This window comes from Populus alba, chromosome 1 (genome assembly GCF_005239225.2).
Source record: "Populus alba chromosome 1, ASM523922v2, whole genome shotgun sequence".
NCBI classification, from domain to species: domain Eukaryota; kingdom Viridiplantae; phylum Streptophyta; class Magnoliopsida; order Malpighiales; family Salicaceae; genus Populus; species Populus alba.
This window is the reverse complement of record NC_133284.1, coordinates 5,732,232-5,753,649: the sequence shown is the minus strand read 5'-3', so window position 1 is coordinate 5,753,649 and position 21,418 is coordinate 5,732,232. Positions and strand designations below refer to the sequence as shown.

The following is a 21,418-nucleotide window of genomic DNA, read 5'->3' as shown; positions in this document are numbered from 1 at the left end:
CAATTTTTTTCAAACCACAACCACAATAACTACCACAATACCAAACATACTCTTAAAAGGACGGGCTCGGCCACTATCATACAAGTGCTCCGTTTCAAAAGAAAACAAATTAATATAAATTTATGTGCTAATTAATGAAGAACACATGCTTCCGTACCATAATTATTAATTATTAATTAATCTTTTATGATTATTATTAATTAATCTTTTACGCGGGCTCGTACATATATAAGTAGCTGTATGTGCAACTTGATTAATTAATTAATATCTGACCGGCATATAGTCAAAACATGCCTGGATTAACAATAGTGGCAGTGTTGCCTTTTCAAAACCAGTGACCCTTGACCCGTTAAATATTAATATAGTAAATAGTAGCCCTAACATATAATATGATTACCAGTTCAAAGATAGTAGCACGACAAATTTTTCAGTTAATCTTTTTATAGTTTTTAGACCAGACCCGATAACTAGCCTGGATTTCAGATTTTGACCGGGTAGCCTGATTATTCAAGTCGATTTTTTTAAAATTAAAACGACATCATTTTAGTAAGAAAACAAAAATTAACTGGCTGCAATCCAGTTTTTAACCGGGTATTGTCGAGTCAACTAAGTCGCCGAGTTGACCTCCTGGATCAGTCGGGTCACAACTGATTTTTTCTTTTCCTGTTTTTTTTCTCAACCCGGCTCAGTTATAGCCCTGAATCGGTCGGGTCTCGGGTCGACTTATCGAGCCAGATTTCAAAACCATGAATCTTCCATAACCCTCTAAGAGGTTGATTCACTTGATAATAAATAAAGAAAATTAATTGAGGGATCGAATTTTATTACTGATTTTTTGAGGAAATAACGTATTTATATATGACGAGTCTTGCTCACAAATACATTATAATCATAGTTGATATCGTTTTAGCGAAATCCCTCCAAGTGTGCGTAAATATAGAAAGTACAATATTTCTTGTTAAATATTTGTCAAATTTTATATTCTAAAAAAATTAATGTCTTCTAGAAGAACGGTTGAGGTGTAACAAATATGATGTCTTGCACTGTTCTCTCTGCCAACTACTACACATCTCCGTCCAGAAAAGCGACTAATTCCGGAGACGACGAGGAATTTATGGTTGCTGTATACTTTGTTCAAAAATTTCTCCTCTTGAGCTAAATAAAGAGATAAAATATTTTTTTTTCCAAAGAAAAATTATTTTTCAAGATGTATCAACAAAGTTAAGAGCATTAAGATATATTATTTAAGTATTCATTTTTTTTATCTCTACAACTTTTCTCAGTGTTTTTATTAAAAAAAAAAAAAAATGTTGATGTTAAATATATTAGAATACAAATGGGTTTTGAAAATATTTTTTTATTGAAGTATACATAAGAATTTATTTTTTATTTTTACCATTTAAAAAATTATATTAATAATTTGACTCTTCTAAATAGTTTTGTGATTAAAGATATTCTTACTTGATTCTATATTTCTATAAGCAAAATAATAATTATTTAACAGTTTTTGGGTTTTTTAAGTACAAATAAGTAAAACAACAAAGAAAAGAAAAGCAATTTCCATTTTTGCAGTGTTCATTTGGGAGTATACTGTGGTGTGGTTGAAAACATGTTTGCCCCAGCTAAAATTTTAAAAATATTTGATTAATTAAAATTTAATAATTATGCATGAATCTCACTTAAAATTCTTCTTGAAACAATGATTAAAAAAAGACTATAATTTATAAAAATTTTGTCAAACTACAACCACAAAACTAAACTAACACTTAAGCTCAATTTCTTTCATGGAAAGTGATTTACTGAAAAACACTTTCCAAACTTTTTATGTTTGTTTGTCATTAGAAAAATTGGTTAACGAAAAACAATTTTTCGTTAAAGAAAAATTTGACTTGGTTTTGAAGAAAATATTTTCCTTTCATTTTGAACGGAAAAACACTTTTCAGAAGTTGTAAAAAATTTAGAAATATCATGTTATTTACTGATTATATTAAATTTAGTCATCAAACTTTTGATTGCTATATATTTTGATTTGATTTTTTTTTCAATTTCATCCATTAGAATTTGTTTTATATCAACTTTGGTAATTATTTTTATGATTTTTATTTGCTTTTCTCTTATCATTTCCTTAATTGAAATTTTTGATCCATCAAATTTGGTCCTCGTTCTTTTGATTGTTATTTATTTTATTTAAAATAATTTATAAAATTGTATATTTTTTTATTTCATCATCTTTCAACTTTTTTATCTGTTAGATTTAATCTTAATTTTTTTATTTATTTATTTTATTTGAGATAATTTATGAAATTAGATTTTTTTTCAATTTTATTCTCATTCAACTTTTTAATTTGTAAAATTTATTCCTCATTCAACTAATTATCAATCATTCATCAACCCATACTAGGTAATAACCTTAGTTATCTCTTAAATTTTGAATAAGTTGTATTGTTCCAATGTTAGTTTAGCATTCTCAGCTAATTGAACTCCTTGTTGGATGATAATTGAGTTACAAATATAGTTTTGAAATCCGGTCTAACCCGGTAGGTCGACCCAAGATCCGAGGCTTGAACCGAGCCGGATTAAAGAAAAAATAAAAAAAATTAAAAACCTAGTATGACTCAACAACCCGGCAAAACCTGGTTGTAACCTGTTGATTTTTTATTATTATTATTAAAATAACATCATTTTGATTTAAAAACAAAATAACCCGAACGACCCAATTAAAACTTAATAATCTAATCAAACCCAAAAACCTAGTCAAAATTCAGAAATCAGACCTTGATTCGGACTGGCCACGGACCAGATTTAACATCTATAGATACAAATCTACCACAGCTAAACTTTGATGACAGTGTAGGAATATTTTATAAATAGATGGGATGAGGCTAAGCCTAGAAACGGTCTACATCGTGCAGGGTGATCAATAGATTGAAAAAACTTTTAAATTTTTATTTAATTATTAAATCATAATTAAATTTGGTTAGGAGATTCTACAACTTATTTAATAATAAAATTTTGAATTAAAATTTTTGTATATTGACCTTATTCTATAAAATTTTTGCTATTCTATAAAATTTTATTGTATTCTATAAAATTTTTGTATACTGACCTTATCTGTTGTTGTTTTTTTGTTTTTTCTGAGTGGTAAATTGTTAATGCTCCACGGCTTCAGTATTTACATGTATGGAGCTAGGGCATAACATTCAAAAAAATTTAGGGGAAGTATTGTCGTTTTGGATAATTATGAGAAATTGTTGTTTTTTTTTTTTTTTTATCTAACTCAATTTTTTTTCCTTTTATCGGAAACTTATTCTATTTGATTAAATGATTTGGGTAATTCAAGCAACTTGATTTGTTTTTACCTAAAATACTAAAAAAATAATTACAATTAACTAACTGAAATCATGCCTTAGGAAAGTTTTGATTAGATAAAAAAAATTAGGTCCCGGAAAACTTATAAGCTCACTAATTTTAAGAATTTAAAAATAAAAAATACACAATCCAAGTAATCCAATTTTTTAATAATTACCCAAAAATAATCTCCGATTCTCTAAAATTTAGGCTTTTTTTTTTAATCGAATGGGATCCTCGTAATACAGGTTTCCTTTGAATTATGCTCACGGTACCTGTATGGAGCTTCTTACTATTAAACCATCAAGTACTCTCCTGCGAAATCAAAATTTAGTCAAATCCAACCCACATACAATATCGTACATAATATTCGTTGAAACATTACTAAATGGATTGCTATATTAATATTTTAATTTCTTTAATCATTCCTTAAAATGATCCTCTTATACTATGAAGTTCTTTAATGTTGAATTATTACATATTATGACAAATGCAGTTTAAATTAAGTTTTTTAAAATTTATTTTTTTTAATATTTTTATATCGTTTTAATATATTGATATTAAAAATAATTTTTTTAAAAAAAATATTTTTTTAAAATATTTTTAAGTAAAAAGTACTTTAAATCATAACTATTACCATACTCTCAAACGCTCCAAACATCGGTTAAATGTTATATTGATTCTATTTTTTCACACATATACAACTAGTGGATGCTATTAATGTATTTTTTTTCGTATCATCATAACCAGTAGTTTACTTTATAAGTAGGATGATTAATTTCCCAAAAACTATCCATCATTCATATGTTTGGAAAGAAACCCCAAGATTATAAGGATTAAAAATTAATCTAGAATTTTCATGCATCCGACTTAACCACTTCGAAACCGTCTGGGAACGTGTTTTGTTCCTAAAAAAATTAATTTTTTTATTAAAATTTAATATAATTTGTATGTTTTAGATCGTTTTGATGTGCTGATGTCAAAAATAATTTTTTTAAAAATAAAAAAAATTATTGGCATGCATTTCAGTATGAAAAATTATTTAAAAAACAACTGCTATCATATTACCAAACACACTCTTTCTCTTTTTTTTTTTCTTCTTCTTATTTATCAATCCTCGTGGGTTGGAATATCTGTTTTAAACTTTTAAAAACCACATAAAATATTTGGAGAAATTATTAAGTATATTACCAATAATCCTTGCATTTTTACTTTTAATCTCAATTAATCTTTTACGTCTCGTGCACGCCACCTAACGCGGGATAAAGAAAACTGGGGGCTAAGGTTAAGTACGCCGCCTTGTTAATCCAACCTTTATATATTCCTAGCCAAACAGCTCCTACATTCAGCTCCTTCTACACGTTATTTCCTTCCATCTTCATCTTCAACAACCACACCGGCTTCCTCCATGTCTGCGAACATGGTGCCCAACTCTTATGCTTCTACTGGCTTGGAAGGCGCCAAGGGAAATGGATTTTTGGGATTGATGCAAGAGATGGAAGCTCCTGCAGCCAGTTTAAATGTCGACAACATCTCTCAAAACATAGGCTTTGTTGGGTCTATAGCTAGTGAAGGGAGATTGGAGAAGAAAAGGGGAGCGAAGAAGATAAGAAAGCCTAAGTATGCTTTTCAAACAAGGAGCCAGGTTGATATACTTGATGATGGCTATAGATGGAGAAAGTATGGTCAAAAGGCAGTGAAGAACAACAAATTCCCCAGGTAACTAAGTACAATACTCCTTTTTTTTTTTTTTTTTTTTTATAACTAACTATACTGATCTTTAATTTGTTTCAATACACCATATTTAAAGTATTCAACATTATTTATTATAAAATCCTCGCATGTATAATAAAGACAACAAATTCAGTATTTTATATGGCATAATTCATACTCTTTTAAATACTTCTTTTCTTAAGCAAAACGATCCGCAGAAAAAAATATTCTCTGGACTCATGCTCAAACATCGAACTTTAGGCAACATTTATTTCATAGAAAGTGATCACTTTTAATTTTTTTTTATATAGTTATTTACTATTAAAGTTAATCAACCAAAAAAAATATTTTTAAATTAAAATTCTTTTAGCTTGGGTTATAAAAAAATATTTTATTTTTATTTTAAATAAAAAATATTTTCTAAAAATTATAAAAAAAATCAGAAATGTCTTGTTATTCGTTAATTATATTAAATTTACTTCTAAATTTCTTAATTTATATATATATTTTTTTCAATTATTTTTTTTAATTTTATCTTTTATAATTTGATTAAATTTTGTTTTTATATTAATTTTAATTTTTTTAATTTAATTTTTTATTTATCAGATTTAGTCTATATTTTTTAGTCTATATTTTTTTATTACAATTTATATTATTTAAAATAATTTATAAAATTATATATTTTTTAATTTTATTCTCTATAAATATTCTTATCATCATTCTTTTAATAAATTTTTTAAAAAAGTTTTTTTTATTTTATTTGACATAATCAAACATTGAAAAATATTTTTTAATTTATTTTTTATGATATTATCAAATATAAAAAAATAATTTATTTTTTATAATAATTATTTTTCAAGATAAAACTACTTTTAGCAAACAAATGAGATTATTAAAATACAAAACTTCAAGGATGTGGGAAAAATATAATAAAAATATCTTGAAAAATGTTTATAAGATATAATTGGATCTTTTTATATATAACATTTATTAATCATTTTATATTTGAGGAGGTGTTGAATTAGTTTAATATTTTCAAAAAATTTACAAATTAAAAAGCAAAATAAATATTTAATTTTGGTTTAGGAGCTCTTTCTATATTTTATTTTTTATAGCATGATAAAATGATTTTATTTTTTTTTAAATTAAATTTTCCTTGCCTTGCTTCCAAGATTTTATTTGTAATTTTATTTTAGCCTTAGAAGAAATTTTACATTCTTAGCAAATAATAAAAAATAAAAGTTACTAACACGTGTTTAAAACCCACCCACGAGGAAGGCACCAAAGCACGCTCCAGGAGCACAGCTTATGGCAGTCCAAAATAGTCTTCTTTGACGGGGCCTACCTTCCTAGACAACACTTGTGATATTATTCCCTCCAGTTTGATGTTAGCTTGCTTGTTTTCTTTCTTTTATCTCTCATTGATTTTCAGATTTGAGATCCAAAATTTCAGAGCAACTTTTAATTTTTTTTTTATTTGAATCTGATTTATATTTTTTCAGTTGATATTTCTTTTTAAATTATTTTATATATTTAAAATTTATTTATAATTTTATTATCTTTTAATTTTTTAATATGTTAGATTTGGTTTTTTTTTTTTTTCTGATTGTTTTAGATTGATATTTTTGTATTTGTGTTATTTTATAATATTAAAATTTGTTTGTAATTTTATCATTTTTTAATATATCAAATTTGGTTTTTTTTTTAATTTTATTTTATATTTTTTTAATTTTTTTACAATTTCATTCTCTTTCATCTTTTATTGCTATTTTGTTTGCTTCAATATTTTTTTTTAAATTGATATTTTTTTTTTTAATTTCATCCTTAAATACTAAATTTGTTTTCTTAATTAAGTCCGATTTAAAATTTAATGGGTTATAAATTTTAAAGATTACTCAGGTTTAGAAGATTTGTCCAACTCTATTGTTATTTTTTTTTTCTCTTTTTTCAAGTCATGTTTTTTTTTTATTAATTTTATTATTCAACATTTATTTTCTTATTTGATTTCTATAGGATTTTTTATTTTTTTACTAATTTTATTTTTCAATATTTGATTTTATAGGTTAAATTTATCTTTTTTTTAAAGAATTTGTTTTTAGTTAAATTAATTCAATTACTTAAATATAAGCATGTTACGCTTTATAATTTTTTTTTTTACTTAAATATAGCTTTTTTTTTGGGTCCTTTCTTTTAATTGATTTTTTTTTTGTTCATTCTTGGCTTCAATATTTAGTCAATTAGAATTGAGCTTCTAATTTTGTTTTGATTTGGATTTTATTGGGTTATCAAGGTCTCATGTTATTGTTTCAATTTTTTTTTTTAAATATATCATTCAATATATCACTATTTTAAGTTTTTAAAAGTGTTTTGTTTAGTATGCGTTAAAGTTTTTGCTTCTTAACATCTTTAGAATTGTTTTTAAGGTTATAAAAAAAAATCTAACCCCTAGCGTAACACGAAAAAAGAAAATCTAGTGTGTGTGTATATATATATATATATATATATATAGAAAATAAATTGAGATGGTATGATTGATTAATTTGGTGTGTGTATTATTGCACTTTTCTACAATTCCGTCTAGCTATTTTCAATACTGGACAATGTCTCATTATTTTTAATATATTCTTTTACCTATTAAAAATTGTTTTTTAATATTAGGTACTAGTTAAAATGTAATTACTATTTAGTTCTGTATCACAATCTTAATTGTGCAAAATTTTGGATGGAGATTGACCTTTTCTTTCTGTGGTTTTATCATTTCAGTCGAGGCGAATTCATATAGCAGAGGGTGAAATAAGAAATTGGAAGCTGTATATAAAATTAGGAACCGTTTAGACTAATATATAATTATCTTATAAATAAATGAGAAAATGAGAGATGGTTATAAGTTAGATCCATGAGCCAATAGTTTAAGTTTTTAAATGGAAGATGATACCTATCTTTGTGTGTAAGCAAGCTCTCGCGTGCATAGATAATGCAAAAGTCCAAACTTTTGGACTAGAGATTGTGTTCATCTCTTGTGCGCAAGTCAACTATGATCCAAGAAAAATTCCCAAATACTGTTCCAAAAACTCCGATTATCACACGACCTGGAGAGCCAGAAACAATCAATACTTGGGAATTGTTGGCAGGGCCCGAAGATATTAAGACTCCTCTCCTTCTGTCTCATCGGTTTCCCAGTTTCTCTTTTGATGTTTCTCGTGATCCAAGCTCAATACCTGGTAGTCCCAAAATGAATCTGCAGCAGAATGGTACATTGTCTCTTGATAATAGTAAGCCAACGTTATATTCCTCGATCGCTTTTCTTGCCTCGGTTGAAGTACCAAACGACAGGAAAATAATTCGTATTCTGTGATTACGATATGCTTTGGAATATATAGTGAATGTATAATTTGGATGATGGATACATGAAAGATTTTAATTACATCTAAGAATTATTTATTAATCAGTAGGTAGGCTTCCTTGAGGTGGAAGAACTTGGACCCAGTATTATATATATATGTGCATGAGGTGAAAGAAAATCATTGCATGATCCCCTTGACTTGCAAATATCTAAACTAGTCATGTTTTGTTAAATTAACATAGCTTAATTGACCTTAATCATAGAGTCTATATAACTAATTATTTCTTTGTTTTCTGTCTGCAGAAGCTACTATCGGTGCACACATCAAGGGTGTAATGTGAAAAAGCAAGTTCAAAGATTAACTAAAGATGAAGGAATCGTGGTGACAACCTATGAAGGAACGCATTCTCATCAGATTGAAAAGTCTACAGATAACTTTGAGCATATCTTGAGGCAGATGCAAATCTACTCCTGAAACCCTTGTAATCAAGTCCCTACATTATGGTAGATAGAAGAAATTATAGCAGCAGAATCGCGTAGACTTGTATATTAAGCTAGTGTTTGGTTATTGTCTCGGGATAAAAAAGATAAAAATAAGAGAGGTATAAAAGATAAAATAGAAAAAGAGATGGAGTCAAAATCATTTTGGTAGTAGTGTACCAAAAAAAAGTGATGGTTTTTATATCCTATTTGGTTATATGATAAACAAAACTTAATAAAATAAAAAAAACTTATTTTACTTTTAATATATATTGTTTTAAATTTACATATTTTAAAAAATAATTAGATTTTATTTTTCTTATTTTAGTTTATATCAAGTTTTGAAATTAATAATATTATAATAACTTTGGTTATAAAATCGAAATTGACTTGGCAGGTTGACCTGAAATCAGGCTAACTTTAGGCTTGAGATGACCGAGTCTAAGAAAAAAGAGAAAAAAAAATCAACTTGACTTGGCTCTGTAAAATAACTAAGTCAACTCAGGATAAAATCTGGGTCAAAAACTCGTTGAATTTTTTTTATATATAAAATAGATCCAAATATTAAGGCTGTTTGAATTTTTTTTTTTTGTTAAACAAGTTGACCCTTCCTACCCATAACCTAAATGTTCCCTCGGATCGACTCTTAAGTCGGGTTTTTAAACCATGATGATAATAATTATCCTTATATTGACCCTCTTAATCTATGACTTGAACCTTGCTTTGGATTGACCATCGAATCAAATTTTAAAACTATAACAATAATAATATTTATTTTTATGTTGACTCAAATTAGCTCATGTTGACCCTCTTGACACATTACCAAGTTAACTCCCGAGTCGAGTTTTAAAACTATGATAATAATTATTTTTGTTTGTACATTGACCTGATCAACAAACTACCCCACTTGTTAATCAAGCCTTACTTAGAGTTGATCTCTGAATCTAGTTTTAAAATTATAATAATAATTATTATTTTTATTCTCACACTAACTCGAGTCAACTCTAGTCAGTCCGACTGGTGACCTAGGCTTTGCACTAGATCTACCCATTATTTGGATTTTAAAATTATAGTAGTAATTATTTTTATCTTTACATGTCTTAATTTAATAATTTTAAATTTGAGAGTTTTTTACAACAATATTTTAGAAATAATAAATAATAAATATTATTTCTAGAGACAAGTTCCCTTTATATCTTCTGTTTTGAAAGTACATAAATTTACTCTAAAATTATTTGAAAAATATATTTATTTTTATATTTTATCTCTTCAACTAAATATTTTTGTCTTCTAGAATAATAACCTCGCTATGTAATTATACACTCCATATATAATATATGTCAGTTTACACGAAACTAGAAGGTAAAAAATTAAACCTTAATATAAAACGTGATATATATATATATATATATATATATATATATATATATACTTTAATTATTATTTTTAAATTATTTTGATATGTTATATTAAAATTAAAAATAATTTTTTTTTAAAATAATAAATAATTCAAAGTTCAAATACTATAAAAATACAATAAAACCATTCGACGTAGTTTATACATGCAGTATGTGTGTTGATGAATGAAAAGACACAAAAAAAAAAAAGAAAAGAAGAAGACAGAAAGGAGTCAATCTATATATATACTATAAAGCTATATTTAATAGTTATTTGATCAAACTAAACCCCACTCGCGACACATATCAAAACAGAGTAAGGCATTTAACTACAGATTTATAGACATTGATCAGTTTTTTTTACAGTGAAGATTATAGATTGTACAAAGCAATCAGGAGAGAGAATTAGAATGCCATGCCATGCCATCTCGAGCTCCTTTCATTCCAAAATAAAGTGCAAGCACGCACGCCATTCCAGGCATCGTTTGGCACTTGTGTTTTGCTTAAATTTGAAAATTTTTTTTTTTGTTAAAATTGAGTTCATTTTTTGGAATGTGCTGATGTTAAAAATAATTTTTAAAAAATAAAAAAACATCATTGATATTTATTTCGACATGAAAAGCTATTTCTACCACACTAGCCCAGTCGAGTTCAGACTCTTATGTTTTTAATTTGTCACATTCAAAGGACTTGTGATCTCTGCTTTCATTTGTCTGTTTGTAGCCCCGCCTCGCCTTGCCTCGCCTGATTTGCCTTTCCTTGAAAGTTAGCCTTTTTACGATGACAAAAACACACACACACTGCTTGGAGTTTAAAAAACATGTGATTATAATAATATATTGGGAGTTGAATGTTTACCTCTTCAGCTCTCAGAATTATGCTAAATCAACCCTCAAACAGTTAAAATTAATAAATCATGCTCACATCAATGTGTATTCTCGTAATAAAATGAAAAAGAGAGGGGTATTTTTGCATATTAGATGCTGGAGGGGTAACGTTGTTAAATAAAACCGAAATTAAAGGTGGATTAGGCAACACATCAACAAATATTGGTAAGTCGTGTAGTGGCTACAAGCTTGCGTAGATGAATAGCTGATTCACTTTCCGTCTGTTTATGAGTTCTATATGTTTTCTTTGGGTACTGTATTATTAAAAATTTTGATTTTTTTTTTTTTTGTTTAAAATAAAAATAATTTATATTTTTATATTATTTTAATTTATTTTTAAATAAAAAATACTTTGAATAACCACGGCTATTACAATTACTAAACAAGTGGCATTGTGTTTTGAAAAAAAAAAAATATTATTTATATTTTGAAGTTAAGTTTTTTATATTTTGAATTATTATAATATTTAGATATTAAAAATAAATTTTAAAATATTAAAAATATTATTTTCACGTATTTTTAAATAAAAAATACTTAACCCACAACAGTTGCTCGACTGCAGCCAGCACCACACCAGACAATAGCCCGATTCTACAAAGCCCAACTACACAAGCATAAACACAAATTATATATATTTCTTGTTCTCCAATCTTCAATACTAGCTTTTTCACTCCCCAAAAAAAATCATGCTCTCTGTTCTTGCTCGCACTCTTTTAATTCAAAATCAAACTTAAAAAAAAAAACCCATCTATTTATTACATTATTATTACTGTTATCAGTGGCTATCCATCTATGGCTATTCCTCTCGGCAAGTTAACTATTCTCGTCGGTGCAGGTCCGTTAAATTTGTTTGATTTTATGTTTCTAATTTTCCTATAAACTTTTTAACTACTTCTTTTATTTTAGTGGCAAATTGATTTTATTGTATTTGTTTTTAATTTGGGATGTGTGGAGCAGTGAGTGAGTTTTAGGGTTTTTGGAGGTGAACCCTTGATTCGATTGTTTTTTAGTGTGTGAACATGTTGTTCGTTAGCTCTAAATTTGAAACGAAGTAAGTGCCTGTTTATGTGCGATTGTATTAGGGAGGGGTTTTGTTAGTGTTAGGGACCTTAGGCATTTGATATAAAGTTGGGAATTTTTTTTTTTCTTTTTGGTGTGTTTGCTTTCTTTTGCTCTATAGTTAATTGCAACACTGAGGTGGTGAGATTCTGGGCTAGTTTGTCTGGTCAAGGGGTTTTTTCTGTTGCATTGATGTCATCGGTCATACTTGATTTGCTGTGAAATTACTGTGCAGCTCACATTAGCTAGAACTCTCTCTCTCTCTCTCTCTCTATGTGTGTGTGTGTGTGTGTGTGTGTGTTTACAGTTATTAAAAGTGATTCTGCTTCTTGTTAATACTAATGAGTATTATTGTGGTTGAAGTGAATGTAAGCATTTGGCTTTATATGATACCAGAAAAAATGAACTTGAATCCCTTATCCTGCCACTGGTAGTTGAATTAGATGATGGGATAATTCTAGAATGCTGGGCTAGTTAGCAATCGGGTATTTAATTAGACAAATGTAGTACCTTGAAGTGGAATAATAAGTGTCTTCTATTTTGTAGGCGAAAAAGAAAAAAAAGTGATGAAAATATGTGCTCGTGAGGGGCAACAACTTCCAGTGTCTAAAATCTAATAATCATGTTAGCTGGGCCATATCTTATTCAGTTGGAGAAATATGAGTCCAGAATAGGCGGAATGCTGGGGAACACTCACTTAGGGTACTTTAGTGGTTGGGGATTATTAATAAACTAGGCATCACTTTCATTCTTTCTAGATCATTCCGTACCCCTAAACCCATCACCGAGGTCCTGATTAAGCTTTAATAGGAAGCCTATTTACCCACATCTCGCCATCATTCCAACCACCTTATTGACCCCCTTGCTGATAGTCAATAACTTGATCTCTGTTATGCATGTCTAATGCTTCTGTCTAGTGTATCTTAATCAGACTGGAATAAGAATGTCCATGTGTGATCTTAGCCTTGATAAGCAAATTTCTCTCCTTTGTACCTTCAGATGTTTCCTTTTGACCTAGATTAAAGCCATGCTTTGTAGAAATAATTTTCTTACTTAATTAGTTGTCTTCTGGATTTTAGGTATTCTTGGCTCAGTTCTTGCGAAAGAGGGGCGCATGCCTGATGTTTCTAGTTTTGTTTCAGGAGCTTTCAAGGTACTTATATGACTTATTTTGATCTCTTAGAAATGCAAAAAGTTCAATGAATATTTGGGGGTTTATCTTCATTGATAGTAGACGTGTTTGCAGTATCTCTATTATTTATGCCTTAACAGGTGGATTATGATCCATTACATCAGTCCTATTACCTTTAACTTTGTATTATCTTTACTAGACATGCTTTTGTGATGATTTTTGTGTCTTTTATCGCTTGTCTTTACTTGCATTTTTCAGTGTCCATGGTGGAGTGCATTGAAAATCTTGTGTCTTAGGTTTGCATTGTTTCAATTCAGTCATTCATGACATAATCTGTCTTTTGTTTAATTTTTGGGTTCTATTAATGTAGGACATCAGTGAATGCAATACAACTTGAATGTTATTGTGATGTTACAGCCTTGATTATTTGAACTCTGCTATTTGCATAAAATTTGGTTTACCACGTTACTTGTAGCATCTGTTGCCACTGATTAACTGTTGTTTTATTGACTCTTTGGATAAAATATTTTGTCAAGTATTTTTTTTATACTTGTTGCCTATGTCTTTTAGAAACTATAATGTGATTCAAAATGTAGCGTTAGATTCTCAGCAGTTCTTAGTCTGCTTCATACTGATTGCTAGTGATTTATCTTTCACCACAGATTGCTTTCAGGCAACTTAAACGAGATGATTCTACTTCATCAGTTAGCAAGTCTAGCAAGCCTCCAAATGACTCTTTGATGGCTCAGGTTTGCTTGTTAATTTTATGGTTCTTTATAAGTTCTCACCTATTCAAATTCAATTTGTAACATTTTTACATGCTTTTATCTTTTAACCCAATTCAATTGAAAATGATTTTGCCCATGCACTTCTCGAAGATACTCCAGTAACCCAGTTGTAACTGATAGTGTTGTTGGTGATGACTGATTGCATTTTGAAGTGACTAAATTAAATGTTCTTTAAAATCTAACTTTTATGACAGGGATTTTTATTTTTCATTTGGTAGCAAAAGTAAAAATCTCAAAGGGACAGGATAAGATGGTGAGAAATGCTCATTTTGCTGTGCTTCCTACTCTGGAAATAATTCATTTTTACGCTTTCTTTCTTGACATTTGTTTGGACAGCCAAAGAAACATTAGAACTTGTACTGTCTGAATGATTTATTGCGTAGGAACAAAATTTCCTTCATCTTTTTTTTGGTGAATGCCTGAATGTTAAACAGTCACTCATTGGATCTAATTTGATTGTTCAGGATTTAATTTGTTCAAGTTTTCTTTTGTAATTATATGTTCTTGTCATTTCAGGAAATGAATTATCATGTGCTTTAGGTTGAAGTGTCTGTTAGAGATTGAGAGTACTAGATTACATGTTTTACAGGTAACCAGCCTTCGACAAGAGCTGCAAATGTTGGCATCAAGTAGACCAGTCACAATTGTAACTGCAAGTGGGACAGGTTTGGGTTCTGATCCTTCCCTTACATCTGAAACAGTAGATGAGTTATGTTGTGTCCATCCTGTTCTAACCACACATCTGTGGACTGGACTAGTCAAGGGTGGAACTTGTGCCCATTTTATTGCTTGAAAAATTACTGAAAGCATAATGAGGCTATATACTCATTGTATTGTGCAACTTGGATTTCCAGGAATCACAGTCTGCTTCACATAGTTAACATATTTGCATTGTATGTATTTGTCGCTCTAGTCAATGATCTGCTTGAAAAAGTTTATGGTTGAATCTGCACTATATTGTCACACGATACCCATCTACACTGAAAAATATGAAATACACTAAAATAAATGCCTCTCTCTTTCTCAAAAATTCAGTTTAAGTGTAATATAATATTGAGTTTTTAAAGTCTTCTTCTCTTTCAAAAAGCCATGACGCAAATAACAAAAGAATAGATTTTTTTATGTTTCTTGTAATTTCTAATTTTCTCGAAGGGGGAGTGGTGCTGCTAGTCCTTCTATGTTGTAATATACCTGTAAAGTTTATGTGCCTATGGATGTCCTTGTTTTATTCAATCTTTTACCTCCCCCCCCCCTTTTTTTTTCCTTTTTTAATGTGGAAATGTACATCTCTGAACTGTATCAGGTTTCTCATTTCTCAATGGTTATGCTGTGACAGTTTCACATTTTAACCATCGATTTAAGCTGTCTAACGATGTTGTGAACTTGAGTTTCCATTTACTTGTTTGTTACCTTTCAATTTCCAATTTAGGAAATTTACATCACTGAAATTTATCTGGATCCTCTACTGTATGCTCTGCTGTTTCATATTTAAACAACATTCAAATTTGTCTTTGCTGTTATACATCTTTGCATGTGAGTGCTATTTATCCCTTTGCAACTTCATCTCTTTATAATCTCTTGAGAAATCTTAGACCATGTTCTATTCTTGACATCAAGTGCTAATCTTCCGTATAAACAACTTGCTACTTACTCATCTTTGGTCAAGTTCCTATAATAAATGCTAGATTTGATTATGCACAAATTTTGGACTGTTCTCTGACACTTTTATAACGTGCAGGTGCTAATAAATATGGTGTAGTTGTTGTGGTGATAGTTGTTGGATATGGCTATGTTTGGTGGAAGGTAATGGTTTCCTTTCTCGATTATCTTTTGGTGCAATGTGTGTATAGGCACCATTTTGTCAAACATTACAATATACCATAAGGATCTAATTCATGTTCCTGGTATTACATCGTTTAATGGAGTATTATTAATACTGAAAAAATCTTTCTTCCCTTGAGGTTTGAAGTGCTAAGTAACCAAATTCAGCAATTGGTTAATACTTGAGTTTATTATCACTCTACCTCTCGTCGATATGTCTTGAGCTCCATCCTGTTCGTTGGTTTGACTGATGCTCTATTCTTATAATTGTTGTATATTTTCAGGGTTGGAAACTTCCTGATATGATGTTTGCAACCAGGCGTAGTTTATCTGATGCTTGCACTTCTATAGGCCAACAACTAGAGAATGTTTATGGGTCAATCCGGGTAAGATTTTGAACTTTTATATTGGTTTTTCAATGAAATAAAACAGGAGCTGAAATGTTTAATTTTGCTTACGGATTTTGAAATTAGAGCTTTCTTATCCCAATACATGTTTTCTTGGTCTGTAGAGTACCAGGAGGCATTTATCTTCAAAGATCGATGGCGTGGACACAAATTTGAATGCCATTGCAGAACTGACAGCCAGTACTCAAGAAAGGGTGGGTCTAACTTAGATATTAGCTAATTTGTTAGTGCAGTAGTAATACTGATATAGAATGTATGTTGAAACATGTAGGTTACTGAATTGCGAGAAGATTCAAGTAGGATCGGTAACGATGTTCGATATGTCCGTGATGCTGTTGAAACATTGGTGATCAATCTTGATACTAATAATTCCTTTTGCTCATCCAATTTTTAAAAATTCATTCTGGATGTGAAATCAGGGACTTAATTGATTTTTTTTAAAATTTTCTCAGGAACTAAAAATTAGCAGAATTGAAGGGAAACAGGTAATTATTATATCAACATCATATGCAGTGCTATCAGAAATGATTTGTTTATTCCAACTGTGGTAACTGTTATTGATTTTGATATTATATCATCATGTGCAGTGCTATCAGAAATGATTCGTTTATTCTACCTGTGTTAACTGTTATCTAATTTGATATCTATTTAGGATTTGACAACCCTAGGAGTAAAGAGGCTGTGTGACTATGCCTCCTGTTTGGAAAGCAACTTACTTGAAGAGAATGTCCAGGCATGTCAACATCTTTTTGTTTCCTTTTTCCTTTTTCAATACTTTGTTATTTGGCTACTGTTAACCATGCTCCACAAATTCCACAGACTTCAGCTTCCAGTTCACGGCTAACATTCTCATCGAAGGTAACTGTTGTTATTGGATACACCATACCTATATTTTTAAAAGCTAGATAATGCCTGTTTCGTTTCTCTTACTTTAGGTTAGTGGGGAGATCTGTTTGAGATTAGAATTCAATTATTTTTAGTGGACATGCCCAGGCCAAATGATGCTTTCTGTTATCCTAATCATTGGCCATATGCTTAAAATAGCATTGCTAAAGTGCCTGCTATGTTCCAAATATGGTTTCTAGTGCCTACCGTTTTCACAAGTTTTTGTCTTGTTATTAACCAGGCTGGGGCATTACCTGCTCCATCAAGTGAATCATCAACTCCATCAAGTGAATCATCAACTCCATCAAGTGAACCATCAACTCCTTCTGCCTTGAATGGATCTCAAGAGGTTTGTTTACTGTTGAAAACTTTGTTTCTTCTGCTTGTGGCCAAAATAAATTCTGTGAGCTTCAATGAGTTTTTTTTAATGATTTTTCATATGTTATGACTTACCTTGATTCCCAGTCCAAGAATAATCTAATATAGCCATCTTATAAGTTTTAAAAAATAGCTTTATGACTTTTATTTCATGCTATGAGCTTGCTTGATGTCCCCCCTTTTCAGTTTGAGTTTTCTCTGAAACTCTCCCCAGCACTTCTAAGAATATAGTCACCTCAATTTCCTTTCCTTGATTTTTCCTTTCTCAGGTTCAAAGGCTCCCTCGCAATGCTGCTGCATCAGCCTCCAGCTTGAAGGTTAAGATTGAATTTCATTTTGCACTTTACATCCTTATTTATATATTTTCTTGACATCTAAATTTTTTAATGAAACGTTTCCAGGGAAGTACTGGGATTTCAGGAGTGGCTGAGGTTGCTAGCACCCTTGGGATTTCAAATGGTATCCATCCACCAGAAGAAACAAGTAATGGAACAAGTTGGTTTAAAACGGCATTTCTTATGAGAACCCGCAGCGCAATAAACAGTGTAGTGCAACAAACAAGTTCAAGTAAACAGCAATCATGATGATATTTTCCAATGAAAATCATTTTACTCCTGTGCTGTAATTAGTTTGCTCTGGGAGATGCTTCAAGTTTGGCTGTTACTGGTGGTAGGAGTCGCCCTATGAATACAAATACCTGAATGGTGCTGAATTTTGTAGAGATGCTTATGTTTAAAGGTTAATATCATTCTTGATGTGAACAATATAGGTTAGAAATATGAGTAGTGGACCTTAGAGGGGAAACAAGGTACTTCTTAATACCTAAGAGAATTTATGCTGAAAAGGATGATACCAAATAATAATGGAAGAACTCTTCTCTTCACGTCTTCGGTTTGATGGAAGATTTGATTTTCGATGTTTCAAATGTATCACTGGCACGCATAGTTCTTGGCTGAAAACTGTTGGCGTTGCTTTCCTCAAGATAAGCAACACCTCATTTCATGTTAAGGATCGAAGGCCAGCCTAGATGCTAATTCCAAAATGGTGCTGGCATATTGGGAGACGGGGACAGTAAAGCATTTAACAAGGAAGCAGGTGTGGTGGAACTGGAGCCATTTTCCGAAGCTGATATTTGCTCCAAGCAACACATGTCATGGACATTGTTTTGACATGTTTTAGCGTGGACGGGGTGTTAGGGGTGTTTCTTTAATATACATGGGTCGGTTTTTCGATAAATATATGGGTCGGGATTCTATGACAGAGTGAGCCCTGATTTAACTGAACTCGTGTCTCACCATCGATGTTAGGGGTGTTTTTTTTTTTTTTTTTTTTTTTTATATAATATAAATGGGTCGGTTTTTTTTAAATAATTATATGTAATTTAATTTTTGATATTTTATAAATCATAAATTCGATTTATAAAAAAATAAAATTGGATTTAAACAGGATAAATATATCAAGTTAAAATTTACTAAATTTTATATGTGGATATTATAAGGCCATGTTTATTTTCCGGAAAGTAGTTTCCGGGAAATCATTTTCCAAACTTTCCTGTGTTTGTTTACCATTAGAAAAGTTGGTCAACGGAAAACACTTTCCGGTTAACGGAAAATACTTTTTAGTCAATTTCAGTTAAATAAAATTTGGCTTGGTTTTCAGGAAAATGTTTTCCCTTTAGTTGTGTTTGTTTTCTGGAAAGTGGTTTCCGGGAAATCACTTTCCAAACTTTCTTGTGTTTGTTTGTTATTAGGAAAGTTTATCAATGGAAAACAATTTCTAGTAAAATGAAAATTTGGCTTGGTTTTCAGGAAAGTGTTTTCCTGAAAAATTTGGGGAGAAAACACTTTCCCGGAAGTTGTGAAAAAATTTAGAAATGTTATTATTTACTTATTATATCAAATTTTGATCCTCAAACTTTTTGATTGCTATATATATTTTGTTTTGAATATTTATTTTTCAATTTCATCTCTTAAAATTTTATTTTTATATTAACTTTGGTCCTTATTTTTATAATTACTATTTGTTTTTTCCTTATCATTTTTTTATTGAAATTTTTTTATCTATAAAATTTGGTCCTTATTTTTTTGATTGTTACTTATTTTATTTGAAATAATTTATGAAATGTTGATTATTATTATTTTAATTTCTTCATCTTTCATTTTTTTTTAAATTTTTTATCTTTTAATTAAGCCTTTTAGCAAAAAGATGAACTATTTTCTATTACGATTAAAAAAATTATGTTAAAAAAATTTAATAGTAAACGCACTAATAAAAATTTAAAGCCAAAACATTTCTAAAATAAATAAAAATAAAAATAAATATTCAATCTACAAACTACTAAATATTTGATTAATATTAAAGATAAGTAAACTTTTATTAATAAATTAAATATATTTATATAAACAAAATCAATATCACATTTAACCAATTGATTGGCTATAAAGTATATCCATTTTTTTTTTTTAATGTCGCTATTAATCAGGTAGTCAATTCTTGTTTCAATTAAATATAATGCATGTTACTTTCAATACCCAACTCCGTGGCCTTCTATCAAAAACATTTGTTCTAACAAACAGATGATTATTCCTCTATGTTGATGTTGCAAAAGCTTCCTTTTATTTTTTGTTTGGATATCAGCAATAATCTTAGTTACGTAAACAATAGAGCTAAGATTTTGACATAATTATGAAAGAAAGGTTCAATATCCAAACCATATTATGTCCAAGGCCAGGTTGATGCTGCAACATGTCCTTCCATAGCCGCACAGCACATGTTATGCACTTGCTTTTAGAGATGGGGTTTGCTTTCGTTAACACCAAGTTCTTACAATGAATGTTTTTTGTTTGCAGAAAATGAACATCTACCATCAGAGAGCCAGAGAAGGATCGCCTAACTCCCATGTGTGTTGAATCATGAACATTTCAAGTTCTATGCACAAGCTCTCTGGGTCCCGACTATTCTCGGGTGTTGTATTGCTTAATTACCTTGTGTCAAAGAATCATCTCAACCTAACAACTTAAACTGTTAGGTGAGGTTCCAAGATATGATTTATATTATTTTCTAACACATCCCCTCAAGTAAAAGCCCTTTGGGCTTGAAACTTGCATAAGCCTACATTATTTTATATATATTTTTTATCAAATAAACGGGGATGATAAGATTCGAACTCGTGACCGCTTAGTCATCAAAGCTCTGATACTATGTCAAAGAACCATCTCAACCTAACAGCTTAAGCTGTTAGGTGAGATTCTAAAATATAATTTATATTATTCTCTAATACTTTATATAAGCTCATTCCTGTTACCTTTAGATCACTTGATCAAGTTAATTATGAAGGATTTGGATGGCATCCTTTGCAGTCAATTAAGCAATGTGGTTGTAGGAGTGTGATATTATCTATACCCTTTGGCTTCTTTTATTTATAAAAAAAAGAAAAAAGAAACTTGGGGGTTTAGGGTTTTTCCTCGTATTAGTGCCTGCAAATAGTGTGTGTTAATTCAGTCTCGGGTCTTACCCCAGTTCAGTGAAAGTCGTACACTTAACATGATTCTATGCTATGATGCTGCATGACTGGAAACAACAAGTAACGAAAAGCAAATAAAATATTAATGGAATGGAATATTCCCCGCAAAAGCACTGCTATTATGGTATGAAATGTAAAGCAACTTTTGGGCCACTTGCTTGAAATAGGTGGTGGCTGTCATGAAAACATATGAATTATGAACTTTTTTAGTGTGTGTGTATTATTCAAGTCCCTTCACGTCGAGGGACCCTCACCTT

General features: G+C 29.7%; 2 protein-coding genes across 2 annotated transcripts; both read left to right on the top strand.

The window, feature by feature from the left end:
• Positions 1-4,682: 4,682 nt before the first annotated feature.
• Positions 4,683-8,981, top strand: LOC118043424 (probable WRKY transcription factor 75). The gene is made up of 2 exons (XM_035051397.2): positions 4,683-5,067; positions 8,708-8,981. The coding sequence occupies exons 1-2, from the start codon at positions 4,757-4,759 to the stop codon at positions 8,877-8,879; spliced, it is 483 nt and encodes a 160-aa protein (XP_034907288.1). The 5' UTR covers positions 4,683-4,756; the 3' UTR covers positions 8,880-8,981.
• Positions 8,982-11,803: 2,822 nt separating this feature from the next.
• LOC118043419 (uncharacterized) lies at positions 11,804-18,533 on the top strand. The gene is made up of 14 exons (XM_035051389.2): positions 11,804-12,003; positions 13,307-13,380; positions 14,022-14,108; positions 14,737-14,812; positions 15,886-15,950; positions 16,253-16,354; positions 16,480-16,569; positions 16,647-16,721; positions 16,828-16,860; positions 17,028-17,108; positions 17,195-17,233; positions 17,502-17,609; positions 17,908-17,955; positions 18,040-18,533. The coding sequence occupies exons 1-14, from the start codon at positions 11,961-11,963 to the stop codon at positions 18,220-18,222; spliced, it is 1,104 nt and encodes a 367-aa protein (XP_034907280.1). The 5' UTR covers positions 11,804-11,960; the 3' UTR covers positions 18,223-18,533.
• The last annotated feature ends 2,885 nt before the right edge of the window (positions 18,534-21,418 follow it).